We start from the raw sequence: 17,282 nt of genomic DNA on the forward strand, positions 1-17,282 counted from the left end.
GGCCTTAAAATATTGTATCAACAGCTCTGTATCAAAAGCACGATTAGAAAATAAACTCACTACACAAATATTCATGATTTAAAATATTTATTCATTTCCATGACTTTTTTTAGGCCTTGAAATGACATTAGTTCGTTTTTTCATGTTTGCTAGGACCGTATGAATCCTGTCTATGGCACAAATACACGTTCCCAGCATAACACTTCAGGGATAGATGAATGAATAAATAAACTGTGTCCCCTTTAAGATTGGCCAGCGCTTCAAGACTTTCACAAACTACACAAACAAACTAATATTGACACACATGTTCTTGTCACCAGGATGATAAACAAACAGCATTTCCATATGAGATGAGGATCTGAGATTCCTAATTATTCTGTCAGCTCTTCATCTAAACTAACTGTATATATTAATGCCTTCTGAATGTTTGATGGATTCAGGAATAAATGTTTTGCTGGCCCTCTTTGCTCATGTCAGCACGAAATCAGCCTTTCTGCCATCAGAGAACCCAAGGCCTGGAGAATGACAGGCTCTGAGAGGACAAACAGACGGACAAACACTGCTTACATAAGAACATCAGCAGTCAAACAACTCTAAATTGACAGGAACTATGAACAAATCTTGCTGTTCAACCATTACAGGACTCAGCAGCCCCAAATTATTTATTTTGGTAACAGCACATTCAGAAAGCCTGCGTCTCTCACCGTGCAGCCAGGAAGAGCTCGCGGTGGGACGCTTGACGTCACGGAAACTTCAGGAACGCGTCTGTGAGCTGCTCACACAATCATTAATGATGCTCAAATCAACCTCAATCTGCTGCCACACAGGGGACCAAACCGAGTGTGTGTGTGTGTGTGTGTGTGCGCGCGTATATGATGAAGTTTCTAAAGTATGACAATCAAACAGGAAAAGGATCTGACTCTATAATATTCCAGTCTCAGATGATCACTGCTAAAGACTGCACAAGATCCTAGTAACAGTTATCAACACACACATATTTACTGCTAAATACATAGAGACGCCTCACTTACTATGACTTACTACACTGTAAAAATTACTGTATTATAACTAAAAAAAATTTCTTATTATTACCCAAGATACTTTAAATGTAATAAAATAAAATTAATGAAATACAAGTTCTGAGTTGGAAAATAAATAAGCCCTGGTACTGTATTTGGTGCTTCAAATATTAATTGAATCTAATCGATCATTTAAAAACTGACATTAGGGATGCACCGATACCACTTTTTCCTGTACTCACCCGATACAGATACTTTTATTTTTGATACCTGCCGATACATAGCACCGATACCGATACTTTTATTTTTGATACCTGCCGATACATAGGACCGATACCGATACTTTTATTTTTGGTACTTGCCGATACAGAGTACCGAAACTTTTATTTTGGGTACTTGCAGATACAGAGTACCAATACTTTTATTTTGGATACTTGCCGATACTGAGAACAGATAGAGATACTTTTATTTTGGATACTTGCCGATACTGAGAACAGATAGAGATACTTTTATTTTGGATACTTGCCGATACTGAGAACAGATACCGATACTTTTATTTTTGGTACTTGCTGATAGTGAGTATCGATACAGATACTTTTATTTTTGATACCTGCCGATACATAGCACCGATACCGATACTTTTATTTTTGGTACTTGCCGATACAGAGTACCGAAACTTTTATTTTGGGTACTTGCCGATACAGAGTACCGATACTTTTATTTTGGATACTTGCCGATACTGAGAACAGATACAGATACTTTTATTTTGGATACTTGCCGATACTGAGAACAGATACCGATACTTTTATTTTTGGTACTTGCTTATAGTGAGTATCGATACTGATACTTTTATTTTTGGTACTTGCTGAGTACCAATACCAATTTGTATTGCATTTGTAAATCTCTCCCTACCTTTAAGTAACGTGTGTATTGTTTTACTTGTTTTTGACATATCCCGACTGAACTACAAACTTTCCTGTGATGAACTGTATATTCACTTGACAAGCTCGCACATCTCCGCCGCTGCACGCTCAATCCACTCAGCGTGCTTTATCAGCTCGCGCACGTCAGCTATACAGGCATTAATACTGAATATAATCATTGATATCCTACATAGACAACATTAATCTCTAATAACTCCATTCTGCTGTCTGTTGTCTGTGTTTCTTTGTCTTGATACGGCACTTATCACATGCTGTGTGGTATCTGACATCACTAAAATAGCCATAAATCAGATACGATATGATCACTGAAATACCTTGAAACTTTACATAACACGTTGAAATGTGCTTTTTCTATATGATCTGACCCGTAAAATTGGTCAATCAATGGTTAAATCCATCCATGCCTTTAATGAAGTTTGTTTATTTAGATGTTTCCACATCAAAGCACACATGAACTGCTTTGTCCATAAATGCTATATACACATATAGAATGAGGTGGACTGATATGAATTTACATCTGAAAGAGGAACAGGAACCTGTGCCACCGCAATCAAATAAAGTCATTACAGCCTCATAAACACTGCCACACACACCGCTGCGCTTTATTCACATCTCCTCTCCTCAATTATTCCTGCTTTGGAGCAATTTCTGATAATTTCTCCGTTTACAGAGAAGAAATGTAGATGATTGAGCAGATGAGAACGAAACCTTCAGAGGAATCAAACACAGTATACACCTACATCTTTTTATTACACTAATTAATCTGAACAGATGTCATCCAGGTACTGGAATATAATGATCATTTAAACTAATTTGTTGTTTAATTACATACAATGACGTCTAACTAGATAAGAATCCATGTGATATGAAACGGAGCATCAGTCTTTCTCTAGATATCAGCATCAGCTTCATCAGGGGTCAAACAAAAAGAAATTAATACTTATATAATAAAGTAGACATTACTGTTCAGAAGAGATGTTTATAACTACACAACATATTTCGGTTTCAAATAAGTGATGTTCTTTTGAACTTTCTGTTCATCTGTGAAACCTGAAAAAATATTCATCAGCACAACTGTGTTCAACATTGATAATAATCAGAAATGTTTCTTGAGCAGTAAATCATCATATTATTCTGATTTCTGAAGATCATGTGACACTGAAGACTGGAGGAATGATGCTGAAAATACAGCGGAGCATCACAGAAATACATTACACTTTAACACAGATTCACACAGAAAACAGATGTTTTAATTTCTAATATTATGTCAAAACTTTTTACAGCATTTTTGATCAAATAAATGCAGAAGAGACTTATTTCAAAAACATCAAATTTCTTCTTGGTGATGTTATTTTTTATCAGATTATTATTATTATTATTATTATTATTATTATTAAATACAGACATATACATATAATTCATTATATGATTGATTGCATTTTTTGTTTTGTTTTTTAGTGTAGGTTAAGTGTCCAAATATTTAAAAAATACATATCCACAAATAATTCCAAAGAAACAGCAAATAATATATGTTGAATTAAACAAAGAAACTTGGAAGAAAGACTGAAACAGTATTGAAAACACAAATATAAAATGAAATATTACAAATTAATTAAACTGTATAAAAAAATAGATGGCTTTATATTGTAGATGTATGTGTGTGTATATATATATTATCTAAGAAAAAAAAAGAAAAAAAAAATCCTATTTTCTTAATTTCTTGAGGAACTTTTGAATCTAGTCTAGACATCTAAAAATACCCTAAAAAAAAAATATATATTTCACTTTCGCATTGAGGGTAACTGCAGTCTGAGGCAGTTCTGAGCTCATATGTCTCAGTTCAGTCTTTGTTTTCTCAGAATTTCAAAATATAAACTCAAAATTCTGAAGTCTAAATTCTGAGATATAAACTTAGAATCGTGTGAGAAAAAATAATCTAAATTATGAGATTAAAAGTCTCATAATATTTTTATGTATTTTAAGTATTTTTTTTTTTTTTTTTTTTTGAGGAAGCAACAAAACATAATTATGATGAGATATAAACTCGGAATTGTGAAATTGTATTTCTGAATTCCGAGAAGGAATGTTGTAATTATGTTATTTTTATTTTGAAGCATAAGCAAAGCAACACTATTGCAATAAGTGGGAATTAACTTTTTTGTTCCATGATGGAAACAGGCTCCCAAAGATGAAATATTTCAGCAAAAACAACAACAATGGTAAATGTTTTTGAAAGTGCCACTATTTCTTCTATTTCTCCAACCCTCGATCTCTCTCTCTCTCTCTCTCTCTCTCTCTCTCTCTCTCTCTCTCTCTCTCTCTCATAGCGCAGGCTGTAAAGCGAGAGAGTTCAATGCGTGGTGCTCAATAACAGAGAGTCCTGCTGCTCTTCTGCTAATACAACAAACCCTTCAGACCGATATCAGCCCCGCTGAAGCTGGAAGGCCAGTAAACACATGCACACACAAACAGACAAAGCCTGAATATCAGCGAGAAACACAGAGCTCAATATCTACCTGCAGAGAGACACAATTGAGCTCGATAAGAGACTATTTCAGACCTCCATCATCCAGCGCCAGCATTATTCACACACACACATTAAAGTGATGGAGGTGCGTTTCTGGTTAGATTAATAAAGGCTACAGAAAGCTGGTGTAAATGTGTTGGGTCGCAGCGGTGAAGCTCTATCGCCCTCCAGTGATGGAAACAACACAGCAACACAGGAGACTCTCTGAACACAGCGAGAGACACACTTACACAAAACTCACTGCCACCATCACGCTGCGAGAGGAGCTGAAGGGGTTAAACTGAGCTCTGTGCTTGCCAGGGTGTTTTAGGTGCTCAGATCTTCTCCTAGATTTGAGATTTCATCATCTGCCAGGCTGTAATTGTGTGTTCTACTTCTATCACTAAGAAAAGGTAATTGCACACCTTTCCTCAACAAGCAACACAATCGGAGGCAACAGTGAGCTAATAAAGTCCTAAAGACGCTGCTGACGACACTCAAGCTCTCAAACACGCAAAATCTCCTCTGGATTTTCAATTCTCACTGTCAGCGGCCAACAGAAGAAGTCATTTGCAAGGCCACGCATCTGACGGAGCGGTACCTCAGTGACATTATCATCCGTATGAATCACGGGTACCACACATCAATCCTCTCGCTCTCTGTATGTGAGGGATTGATTTCCATCTGAAGGAGATTTATGGCTCTGATATTGTCCAAACGTGATAACAGCTCAGCGTCTCTCACATGATCTCCAAACGTCTCATTCTCATCTCTTTCTTTGAGATTATGTTCTGCTCAAAGGCCCTTATTGGTCCGACAGGATGATGTCATCAAATCATAATGACATTCACAGTGTAAATATGTCTTTCAGCCGATGTAGACGAAGCTCGGACAGAGATACGGACGGCCGAAGATCACCAGTGTGTGTCTACAGTCTGTGTGTATGAAGAGATGGAGACATTGACATTGATGCATCTGGCAGACGCTTTTATCCTCAGTGACGTACACTAGCTAAACATCATTTCAGTTCATGCATTCCCTGGGATTCAAACCCAGGACTTTACTGTTGCTAGCATCATGAGCTACAGTTTACAGGAACTTTCAGGTGAGTTATTCAAACTTCTGTGCAAAGTGTTAAAAGAAAGCAAGACACAGAGAGATGAATGGAGAAAGAGACTTGTCTCAGTACATCGAGTACATCAGGTTTGGTCTTGATTCCAAGCAATCCATTAATTTAATACATTAACTTTCCATAACCGCGAGATTCAGCTTTCAAAATAAAGGTAAAGACAGTTAATAATGTCCTTAGTTTTAGCATCAGTTCAAGCTGAAAGAGGAACAGAGTCGTGACAGACAGTGATGAAGCTCAGATGTGTTTGCAGAAGACAAGACACGGACGGTTAAGAGCTGACTCCACTGTGTGACCCTGTCTCTGTCTCACACACACACACACACACACACACACACACACACACGCTCGCGCACAGTGTGCAGAACTCCACATCTGAACAGTCAATAGCAAATACTTAAGCTAATAACAAAACATTCTTCCAGTAGCTGATACAGAATCGCCAGATTGTCGTATCAAAGTCAGAATGACCTCCTCTCTTAGGTTCACGAAACAGTCGCCCATAAAATGCGTTGCTGTTCTGTTGTAAGTAATCTTAAAGATTCCTAAAAATATCTAATTTCAGAAGAACAAATAAAATGCTTTTGTTTTCTCCTCGATATCCCTGGCATTACACAAATATTTCCACACAGTGATGTAGACATGTGGGGGCGTGTTTAAATTAACCGTTTTAGTGGGGCGTGGCAAGTCTTAACTTTGATAAAGAATAACTCTTTTGCTTTGAGACTTTAGTCTTTGCAACTTTACAGATCTTCTTCATGCACCAAGAGCTTGTAACACTAAAAAGAGAAAGGAAAAACATTTAAAATCACATCATGTAAGCATTTTAAGAAAAATGTAGACACTGAAAACACTGGTGGATCATGTGTAAATGAACACAGGGCCACATATCATTCTGAAACACAAACATATATTTATATACATTTATTTAATAATAAGGTAAGTCATATAGCAATTTCAGTTTTGTTCTGAATAATCGTGCACAGATAAGCATCAAACCAGTCTAAGTGTGCATGTCAGGAAAGGGTTAATCTGGAGCTTTTTGCGCTGCATGCACGCTCACAGCTAAGCTTTGCTACCTTTACATTGCAGCCTGTTCATTATAATAATAAAATACAGTCAGTCAAACATATGGAGGACAACACTGCTCAGTTTAAATATGCAGTAACATCAGTGCTGTTAAGTGTTATCATCGTACCACTGTAATGCTATGCAAAATATATTGCAACGCGAGTGAAGTACATAAAAAAAATAATTTGTAATTCAAATACATCGTGAATATGGAAACAGGTTAGTTTTACAGGCTTCAGGTTAGTTTTAGCCTAAATTAATTCATTTTGGCTTGTCGTTTATTAACTAGGACTATTTTAAATAGATTGTTATTTTCTAAGTATTGTTAATTGAAAAGATTTGTTGTGGATTGAGTGGAACTAAAGTACAGATACAGTTTATCATAATGTTTGTAAACATTTCCCGTCAGCATTAGGCCTATTTCTGAATGAAATATGCGACTTATTATATGTGATTTGTGTATTTAGTTTTTTTTTTTTCTAAATAACACAATATTTTATACTCGTAGCATAATTAAATGCAGCAAACATATTTTACTGAAAATAAATAAATCAATGACTTTTAAAACCGTTTATCGGTCTAAATTCTTACCGGTCGGTTAACGGCTAACCAATTAAAAAGAACATTCCTAATCAAAACAAAACAACAGTCACTAATTAGAAGAACAAAACGAGGATCTGTAAAGCAGAATGTCAGAGGATGTCGATATAAGCCGAGAGGAGACTGTTTTTCCGGACCCACTTTATATTAAGTGGCCTTAACTACTATGTACTTACATTTTATTTAATAATTTAGTACAATGTACTTATTGTGTTTATACATGTTTTTACATTGTACTTATATTGAAAAAAACTACATGTAATTACATCTGTATTTAATTTCTGTAATTACATTTATAATTACACTGTTGACCCATACTTTACACCTTAACCCACCCTTAAACTTACCCATACCTCCAACCCTCTCCCTAACCATACCCCATCCCACCTCAATAGCAGCAAAAGTGTTTTACAACACAATATGAACACAATAAGTACATTGTATTTATTTTTTTATGTAAGTACATTGTAGTTAAGGCCACCTAATATAAAGTGGGACCGTTTTTCCTTTGCTTCTGTTCACAAACAGTGTTTTTCACGAGACTCATGGTGCATGCACAGCTCGTCATTCCCCAAAACTATGAGCGTAAGCTAGATTAAAGTGATTATATTGTTTTTAATATGGATATTTTCTTTAAAAAATGCATCGATTCATTACAGGAGGTCTTCGTTCAGCTTGTGGAGCCGTGTGAGAAACTTTTTTTTGTAATGGATGAGCTTTTTATTAAACTTCTCTTGGACTGATGCAGTGCAACACTCGCTGAAGGAAAAAGATCAAAGACACTTTTTATAATAACTCTGACTGGAGAAGAAAGTCATATACACCTACGATGACTTCAGGGTAAATTATGGGCTAATTTAATGTTTTGTGTGAACTAACCCTTTAACTGATGGACTGGAGTGCTGTGGATTATTGTGAGGTTTTTATCAGACTCTCATTCTGACGGCACCCATTCACTGCAGAGCATCCATTGATTAGACACAGATGCAATGCTACATTTCTACAAACCTGATGAAGAAACAAACTCATCCTGATCTGGGATGAACAGAGGGTGAGCACATTTTCATTTCTGGGTGAACTTTTCCTTTAAGAATCCTATCAAACCGATGTATTAATGCAGCCCACGTCCCCAGTAAGAGTTTACTGCTTCCATTTAACACATTTTGTGTTAGAATTCACAAATTAAATCAAATGTGGCAAGTTCTCTATCGGTCTGTTTAGGAAACCACATTAGCATCCGTCCGATCGCAGGCCCTAAGCTGTACCTTGTGTACCATATATGTGGTGAAAATACAGAAAAATGGAGAAACTGGGAATGATAATACGAAAGCATATGAGCTCATACATCCTAGGAGCCAATTCATGTCTTGTATATTGAGTTACGCTCTTCTGCGGAACGGTAAAGTTTGAGAAACTTCTTAGATTGTATTTTATTCTTTAAGGCTCCTCTCAGCAATAACTCTCACAGTTTCAGCACAGAGATCCATAACTGTGGTTTAAGTCCAACACGCCACACCCGTGTTCTGGTTTCCATCCGCAGACGAACACAAGACAGAGGGGAAAACCTTTCTTCTGTCCTCCTCGCTCTTTTCTCTTCAGGTTTGCAGGTCTAGAAGGAATAACCTTACACCTGACACGATGTTTTCACTTTCCTCAGCACATTCTGACCTTCACTAGTTTACACTGCTGTTAATAATCTTTGCATTTGTATAAAGTCTAGAGACAGTTTTAGAGTTTTTACCAGCAGAGGCAGGTATTAATCAGTTTTAGATTCAATTTTATAATATTCACGCATTAATCCCTTTATGCACTATGCAAATTTAACTAAAGATATGAAATATAAGCCTCTAATGGACTTTTAATGGAGAAGAATCAAATCTCTCTTTCTCGCCGAGCATCTATTAAACCAAATTTCACAGATACTTTCATGCTTTTAGTCTGTGCAAACTTTGATATTTCAGGACATCTCAGTGTCATGCAGGATTTGTAATGCATGTCATCTAACGAAACGACAACACTGTAGTAGTTTCTTATGTAATAAAATCACTTTAAGACCAAGAAGGATATATATATATATATATATTTTTTTTTTTTTTTTTTTCTCGTAGCTCTGTTTTGTATTAAGTATAGATAGTATAAACAATACATATTTTAAAGTATTTGGACACTTAACCCAAACATTAAAAAAAAAGAAATATATGTATATCTTTTTTTTTTATAAATAATAATAATAATAATGATAATGAGGAGGAGGATGAGGATGGTTGTTGTTGTTATTATTATGATTATAATATACACTACTGTTCAAACTTATGCCATCTGTAAGTTTTTGTTCAGACTTATGCTGAACACATTAAAGCACAGCATGATTAAACTGCACACTTTATAGATCACAGGAAGTGTCTGCGTGAGCTTCAAACCGTCTGAGATCTAATAGCGCTTTCCTTCACTCATTCCTTCCTTCTGGATTCTCAGAAAGCCTCAGAAGGTTTTTGTTGGACTCGAACACTTCGTCAGTGACTTTCAATGCAGTGCTGTTCAACAATTCCATCTAGTTTTCAAAGAATTGTCTGAGTTTTTGGTCAGACTTATGCTCAACAAGGCTGCATTTATTTGATTAAATTTACAGTAAAGTACAGCAAAAAATGTGAAATATTATTACAATCTAAAACATCTGTTTTCTGTGTGAATCTGTGTTAAAGTGTGATGTATTTCTGTGATGCTCCGCTGTATTTTCAGCATCATTCCTCCATTCTTCAGTGTCACATGATCTTCAGAAATCAGAATAATATGATGATTTACTGCTCAAGACACATTTCTGATTATAATCAGTGTTGAACACAGTTGTGCTGAACAATATTTCTGTGCAAAAAGTGATGCATTTTATTTTTCAGGATTCACAGGTGAATAGAAAGTTACAGAAAGTACAGAAATATTTTATAACAGTATAAACATCTTTACTGTCACTTTTGATCAGTTTAATGGATTTTTAAATAATAATTTTAAAATATTAATTCCTTAAAAAGTGTTTGAATGGCAGTATAAACATGTATATATGTAGTTCCCCGGTCTGTTTATTGATTGCTGTCTGTGTGTGTTTGCAGCGGAGGCATTAATGATGAGGTCCATGTTTACAGGTTATGATCTGATAATCATAGAGAACAGAAGATCACCCACCGTCAGCGTGAACCGCCAGCACAGCACACAACAGGAGAGCCAGCATACTGAGACCAGTGTGTGTGTGTGTGTGAGATCCCGCGGCGAGTGTGTGTGTGTGTGAGTGTGTGTGTGTAACAGCAGGGCGGCTCCTTCAATCACAGCACTGTGGGGAGAAGCAGACAGAGAGACTGATTAACCTGGAGCTGAGAGAATCTCTAGTGAACATCTCCAGCTGTTAACACACACACACACACACACACACACACATGCCACGGCTGACGTCCCACAGAAACTATGCAATCTAGGTGCTTGTATTTAAGCCAAATGCTGATTTAGGCCACTGATTTAACACTTTTGGCTTCACAAACTTGATTTCACAATGCGCTGATTGCCACACAAACACATTATTAGTGTCACTGTTACAATTTAAACTGGATTTTGTACTGCTGATGTTTCATTAATGCTTTCGGTTATTTATTCAACTCTATTCTACGACTGATTCTATTCAACTGTGATAAACACATTAAACTTCAAGTCCGTCAGTAATACACCTCCAGTCACTAATAGTAATTAACATCGCACACGTTTAAATCCAGACAGCCGTGTTTCTTCTTCATAGTTTTGAGATGGTAAAACATTGCTACTGTTAGTTCAGGAGTGACTCCTGGATTCTGTTCACACCTGGAATAATAACGTAGTGAATTCAGTTTCATTCTTATAACGTCTGTTTTGTGTCTGCTGCACTTCTCTGACTAAAAGTGGACCAACATTCGCACATAAACTGAGATGCATTCCTTCACTGCTGTAATGCATGGTTTATATGGTCAGGTTGTTGCTGACGAAGATGTTTCTAGATCTAATTTTACACGTCAGTGCATCCTGTTCAGCCTGGTCACAATTTTAACATCCTTTTCTCATTTCCTCTTTCTTTCCTTCTTTTCTCTGTGAAGTCAAACCTCTTAAACACTACGTAAAGTAGATTGGTTTCCTTTTCCTGTGATGACAAATGTATTCTGTTAACAGGAAGTCTGGGTTTACTTTGACCTGACTTTAAACTGAACAAAGATGATGAAAAGATGTATACAAAATACTTCTATTTCTAATAAATGCTGTTTTTCTGAATCCTAAAAAAATTAAATGTATCACAGTTTCCACAAAAATATTGTGCAGCACAACTGTGTTCAACATTGATAATAATCAGAAATGTTTCTTGAGCAGTAAATCATCATATTATTCTGATTTCTGAAGATCATGTGACACATTATGATACATTACACTTTAACACAGATTCACACAGAAAACAGCTGATTTAATTTCTAATAATATTTCACAATTTTACAGTTTTTACTGTATTTCTGGCCAAATAAATAAAGCCTTGGCGAGCAGAAGAGACTTAAAAAATAAGAGATTTTCAAAATTATTAAAATGTCTTACCGACCCAAGTTTTTTGAATGTCAGTTTTATTCATAAAAATACATATATACATATACATATACATATACATATACATACACATACATATATATATATATATATATATATATATATATATACACACGCACACACACACACACATATATATATATATATATATATATATATATATATATATATATATATATATATATACACACACACGCACACACACACGCACACACACACATATATATATATATATATATATATATATATATATATATATATATATATATATATATATATATATATATATAAATATATAAATGCCTTTATATATAGTAAAGACATTCAAGGCAGAACCTGTCGGAGATCTCAGCAGCTAAAGCACAGATCTTTAACACTGAGAGACACAGACAGCTGTAATACTAGCTGACTCTCAGATCCACCCTCTCTTTGAGCAGAAGCACCACACTTATCCGACTGTAGGGCGATCTGAAGCAGCGAGTGGGCGCTCGAGGAACAGGTCAGACTCATGTGAGCTCTGACTAAACTCTTCCAGCTGCTCGCTGTGCTTCAGTCATGATCAGACCACACTTCTGGACTCAGCACAAAACATGCGGTCAGACAACGGCACTGCTACTCTCGTCAGAAACTGAGACAGAGTCAGCTTTCCTCTCAGACAAACTTCATAATAACTAGCAAGGCTTCAACAACTTAGTAAATCTTTCCACATGCATTAAAGCACAGCATGATTAAACTGCACACTTTATAGATCACAGGAAGTGTCTGCGTGAGCTTCAAACCGTCTGAGATCTAATAGCGCTTTCCTTCACTCATTCCTTCCTTCTGGATTCTCAGAAAGCCTCAGAAGGTTTTTGTTGGACTCGAACACTTCGTCAGTGACTTTCAATGCAGTGCTGTTCAACAATTCCATCTAGACTCCAAAAAATTGTTTAGCCAGAAATGAAGACGCTATCCTCAGGGAATCCAAGATGTGGATGAGTTTGTTTCTTCATTATATTCAGAGGAATGTAGCATTGCATCAGTGTCTCAGTAATAGACATGTGCTGCTATTCCATAACACGAAATATCTCAGTATAGAATATGCACGATATTGCTATCATGGGCACTTCAAAATACCGTGAAAAATTATATATTACTCAGAATTATTCAGAATTTGTAATGCATTTTAAGAATACTATTCCCATCACCAGGTCAAAATGCACAAGAGCTGTATGCTGCTTGAAAGATGTGTGTGTGTGTGTGTGTGTGTGTGTGTGTGTGTGTGTGTGTGTGTCTGTGTGTGTGTGTGTGTTCTGATGTAAACAAGCACGCATGAGAAGCACATGAGGAACACGTGAGACACACATTCACTCTCTGACAGCAGATGGCGCTAAACTGCAGAAAATGCAGCCGTGAAACCCCAAAAATAAAGCAGCTGCTCTACTTCCTAAAACTGATAGAAATCATTTTAAATAGCCATTCAGATTTGTGGATTTCACAGCACCAAATACTTAAGTATTTAGACTTAATAGGGTATTTTTTTATTTATTACTTTTTTCATTTTAATCTGGACTACAAAATGCCCAAGATATTGTTTGAAAGTGTTCTGATTCTTTATTGTTCGGTCTCACTTTAAATCAGGGCTTCATTAGTAAACATTAGTTCATTAATTAGTTAACATAAACTGCCAGTGAAAAATTCTTCTGAACATTCATTAATTTTAGGGATTCCAATATACATTGTTAAAATAGAAAGTTGCAATAGTGTAATTAAAAGAGCTAACATGCACCAAGACTTGTATTAATAAAAAATAAAATAAAAATAAAAGATTTAAAAAACTTCTGTAATGAATGTAGCTATTGCTCATTATGAATGTTAATGGTTAACTAATGAGGTCTTATTGTAAAGTGTTGTGGTCTGAATCAGGAGAGAAATCTGCACAGATCAAGCAGCGTTTAAACTGCTCTAAACTTTATAAGTTTCTTCTCCAGATGTTCACTGATGGACTAGATTACTTGTGGATTATTGTGATGTTTTTATCAGACTCTCATTCTGACGGCACCCATTCACTGCAGAGCATCCATTGATGAGACACTGATGCAGTGCTACATTTCTACAAATCTGATGAAGAAACAAACTCATCCTGATCGCAGATGAACTGAGAGTGAACACATTTCAAAATAGTTTTTTGGGTGATCTATTCCTTTAAATGTCTCTAAGGTTTCACACTCTCAGCTCAATCTGCTGGATTTACAGCACGAGACAAAACGAACAGAATATGCATGTAGCATTGTGTAAAATCAACACTATAGTGACAAAAAAATAAATCCCCCGCTGCTTTGCATGAACATCCAATACTTTCTCTAGAAAACGAACAGTAATCTTCCCCCGGGTCACGGCTCGTTGAGTGTTTCGAGCTGTATCATACACTGCTTCCTCATATAAACAAGCACATTTATCTTCCCCGCGGGTTTCCCTGCTCTCAAACAATCACCTGCATTAGTATTACTCACATCAGTAAACCCCAGGCCACAGTTTATCCACCAGGTACTAGATGTAGAATATCCTGGACTGCTATGTGTTACTCTAAACTACTGTAGAAACACATCGAGAGGAGAAGAACTGCTTCCCTAAACACTACAGAGCAGGGTAGACTACATTAATCTATGTGTGCATGCACCTGAAGAATGCAAAAATGCTATAGAATAGAATAGAATAGAATAGAATAGAATAGAATAGAATAGAATAGAAAATCCCATTTTTGGGAGTTTTGTCCTGGACTCACAGCCAGCAATCAACATATAGCACACAACTCAACAACAACAAGAATGTTCATAATATTAACTTAAAATAACTTTTAAATAATGAAAAGCAATTATATTATACATATAAACATTTTGGAAAAGCAAGGCAAAGCATGAGTCTCAGTGGTCTGAGAGTATGATCTAATGTCAATGCAGAGATGCTGTGAATCTCATCAGTGTGGAAGTGAGATGTTGAAGGTAAAGTCCAGATCAGGGCTGTGGTTCACATCTCAAACTCTGGATCCGATAAAACTTAGATTCATTATCCACAAAAACGACCCGAATAAAGCCAGCACACCATCAGATCACTGTTTTCTGAACTGTAGAGAAGTTTGAATGTCCGACTCTGCTCATAAACAACACACCCTGAGCGGCTCTGACTCACTGATTCAGTTTTTCTTTCACAAAGAACCCCGCAGTTTTCCTTTTTTTTCCCCAAGCACCGTTACACAAACCGAGCCGTGTTTTCTAGCGACTCGAGCGGATCTGAAAGACGCATTGGAGCATTTTAATGAACTCACCATCTCACTGAAGTCAGAGGACAAAGAGCCTGAACTCGAGCGAAGCGTGAACGCGCACGGTTTATTTGTAACACTGAGTGAAACTGAGTTGCTACGTCACCCTTGTCGGACGCATGACGTCAGTGTTCACTGCCAGAGCACGCTTTGGTTCCTGACACTCAGACAGACTTCAGCATTCACGGAATCTTCTCCGAGACACAGTTTTACTCTGGATGTCCTGCACGGGCCACATTCAGGGCTTTTTATGGATATCTAATGTTTACTTAGTCTTTAAATATTCATGATCAACTTTTTTCACTCTTACTAGGGACTTATGATGATGTTTTGTAGTTATTGTTTAAACCTGAGTGATTTTCAAACGGTTTGTCTTAAAAAAGAAAAAAAATAATAAATCTCTCAGAAAATTGTTATGGGTTTCAACTCGGATTACGACTTTTTTTTATGAAACAGCATAATTTTCATACGTCTTCGGGAAACACAACATACACAAACACACACACACACACACACACACACACACACACACACACACACACACACACACACACACACACACACACACATTGTATAGATTGTTAAGTCTGACGTCACATAGCAGCGCTTCCGTGCCCAAACGCTCTATCAGTTACCACGAGAAAACAACAAAAGGTGCTAATATAAACTCACAATGTGATAGAATACTAGCGAAAACTCCATACCGAAGTCCCAGATAGCCAGACAATGAAAATATAAATATAACATGGACCCGGAAACAGCGCTTCTTACGTCATCACTGAGCAATTTATTGACATTTTACGCATATTGCATGAATAAAAAAAATAGTATAGTATACAAAATCTTTCTGTTATATGTTTGACATAGTCGAGAATCATATTTGTACAAAGTTTGGTTAAAAATAGTCTGACAACTGATTGGTGAATAAAAAAAAAATCTCTGTTTTGTTGTTGTTGTTGTTGTTGTTGTTTGTTAATAACACTCAATCCATAAAGACAATATTAATACATTATTTGTCTATTTTACTCCAATCAATGTAATGACAAAATAAATAAATAAATACAATTTAGGAAACTTTTTTTTTTTTCTGGTTCTCAGGAGAATATTATTAGTTATTTAATAATGGAAGCGAAAAACAACAAAAAACATTATATTAAAGGTTTATTATATTTGATATATCATATTAATATTGACTGTGCATACTCTTTCATTGTTTGCTAGGTTAACCTTATAGAGCCAATCACCTCAATGAGACAGAAAATAAAAAGCATATAGCCGATTGTTAGTATCTGTTTTATTATTAAAGTTAAATATAGCTACTAAAAGAAAAAGAAAAACAATAATATGATCTGCTACACTGACTAAATGAAGTTCAGAAGACCTACAATACTTGAAACAATGCTGCAGTGTTCTGTAAAACTGTAAAAACAGGTTGAGAGCTCTGTTTGACCTGTAAAATCAATCAAAGTTAATGAATCCAAGTTTCCAAACATCACAGTTCAGTGCTCTGGCTGAATTATATTATAATTCAGAGACTTTTACATTTCAGACATTTTACTTCTACTTTATTTTATTTTATTTTATATTTTGATATTAAAATGCCCATATAATTGATGGTTTGAATTAATAATTATTTATATAAAAAAACGCTAAATAACAGAACTGTGAATAAAATAAAACATTATATAGCCTAAGAAAGAAAAAAAAAACCTTCCAAATAAATAAATAAATATACAAATAAATAATTAAATATGCAAATCAATAAATAGTCAGGGCAGGGATAGAAACATACGTGTATATTTCTAGTTTGAATTATTATTATTTATTTATTTTTTACATTTTGTAAATTATTACACAAATTATTTTCATTTGATTTTATTTGATCAAAATTCAACGATAATTTCTCCTACATTTGTATTGCAATAGACTTTAAGTATACATTTAATCTGAAATATATGATATGTTTAACTATGTTTTAACTAAATTATTATGTGTAAGATATGTAACGATAGAGCGTATATGTTTATATATATATACATTCTAGAGGCACAACGTGACAATATATAATAAACACATAATTGTATGTATTTATAAGAAAAGCTTATATATTTAG

The 17,282-nt window shown here is 35.4% G+C and overlaps 1 protein-coding gene across 2 annotated transcripts in view; it reads right to left on the minus strand.

Annotated features, from left to right (window-relative positions):
- cd276 (CD276 molecule) overlaps positions 1–15,323 on the minus strand; it is a 77,591-nt gene extending 62,268 nt beyond the window's left edge. For both annotated transcript variants that reach the window (XM_052530816.1, XM_052530814.1), the window contains exons 1-2: positions 15,176–15,323; positions 10,447–10,591 (exon numbers count right to left, since the gene is read on the minus strand). In XM_052530816.1, the coding sequence (XP_052386776.1) occupies positions 10,447–10,492 (46 nt within the window). In that variant the 5' untranslated portion in view covers positions 10,493–10,591; positions 15,176–15,323. The remainder of the gene's footprint in view (positions 1–10,446; positions 10,592–15,175) is intronic.
- Between the last annotated feature and the right edge of the window lie 1,959 nt (positions 15,324–17,282).

This window comes from Carassius gibelio, chromosome A18 (assembly GCF_023724105.1).
Source record: "Carassius gibelio isolate Cgi1373 ecotype wild population from Czech Republic chromosome A18, carGib1.2-hapl.c, whole genome shotgun sequence".
Taxonomy (NCBI): domain Eukaryota; kingdom Metazoa; phylum Chordata; class Actinopteri; order Cypriniformes; family Cyprinidae; genus Carassius; species Carassius gibelio.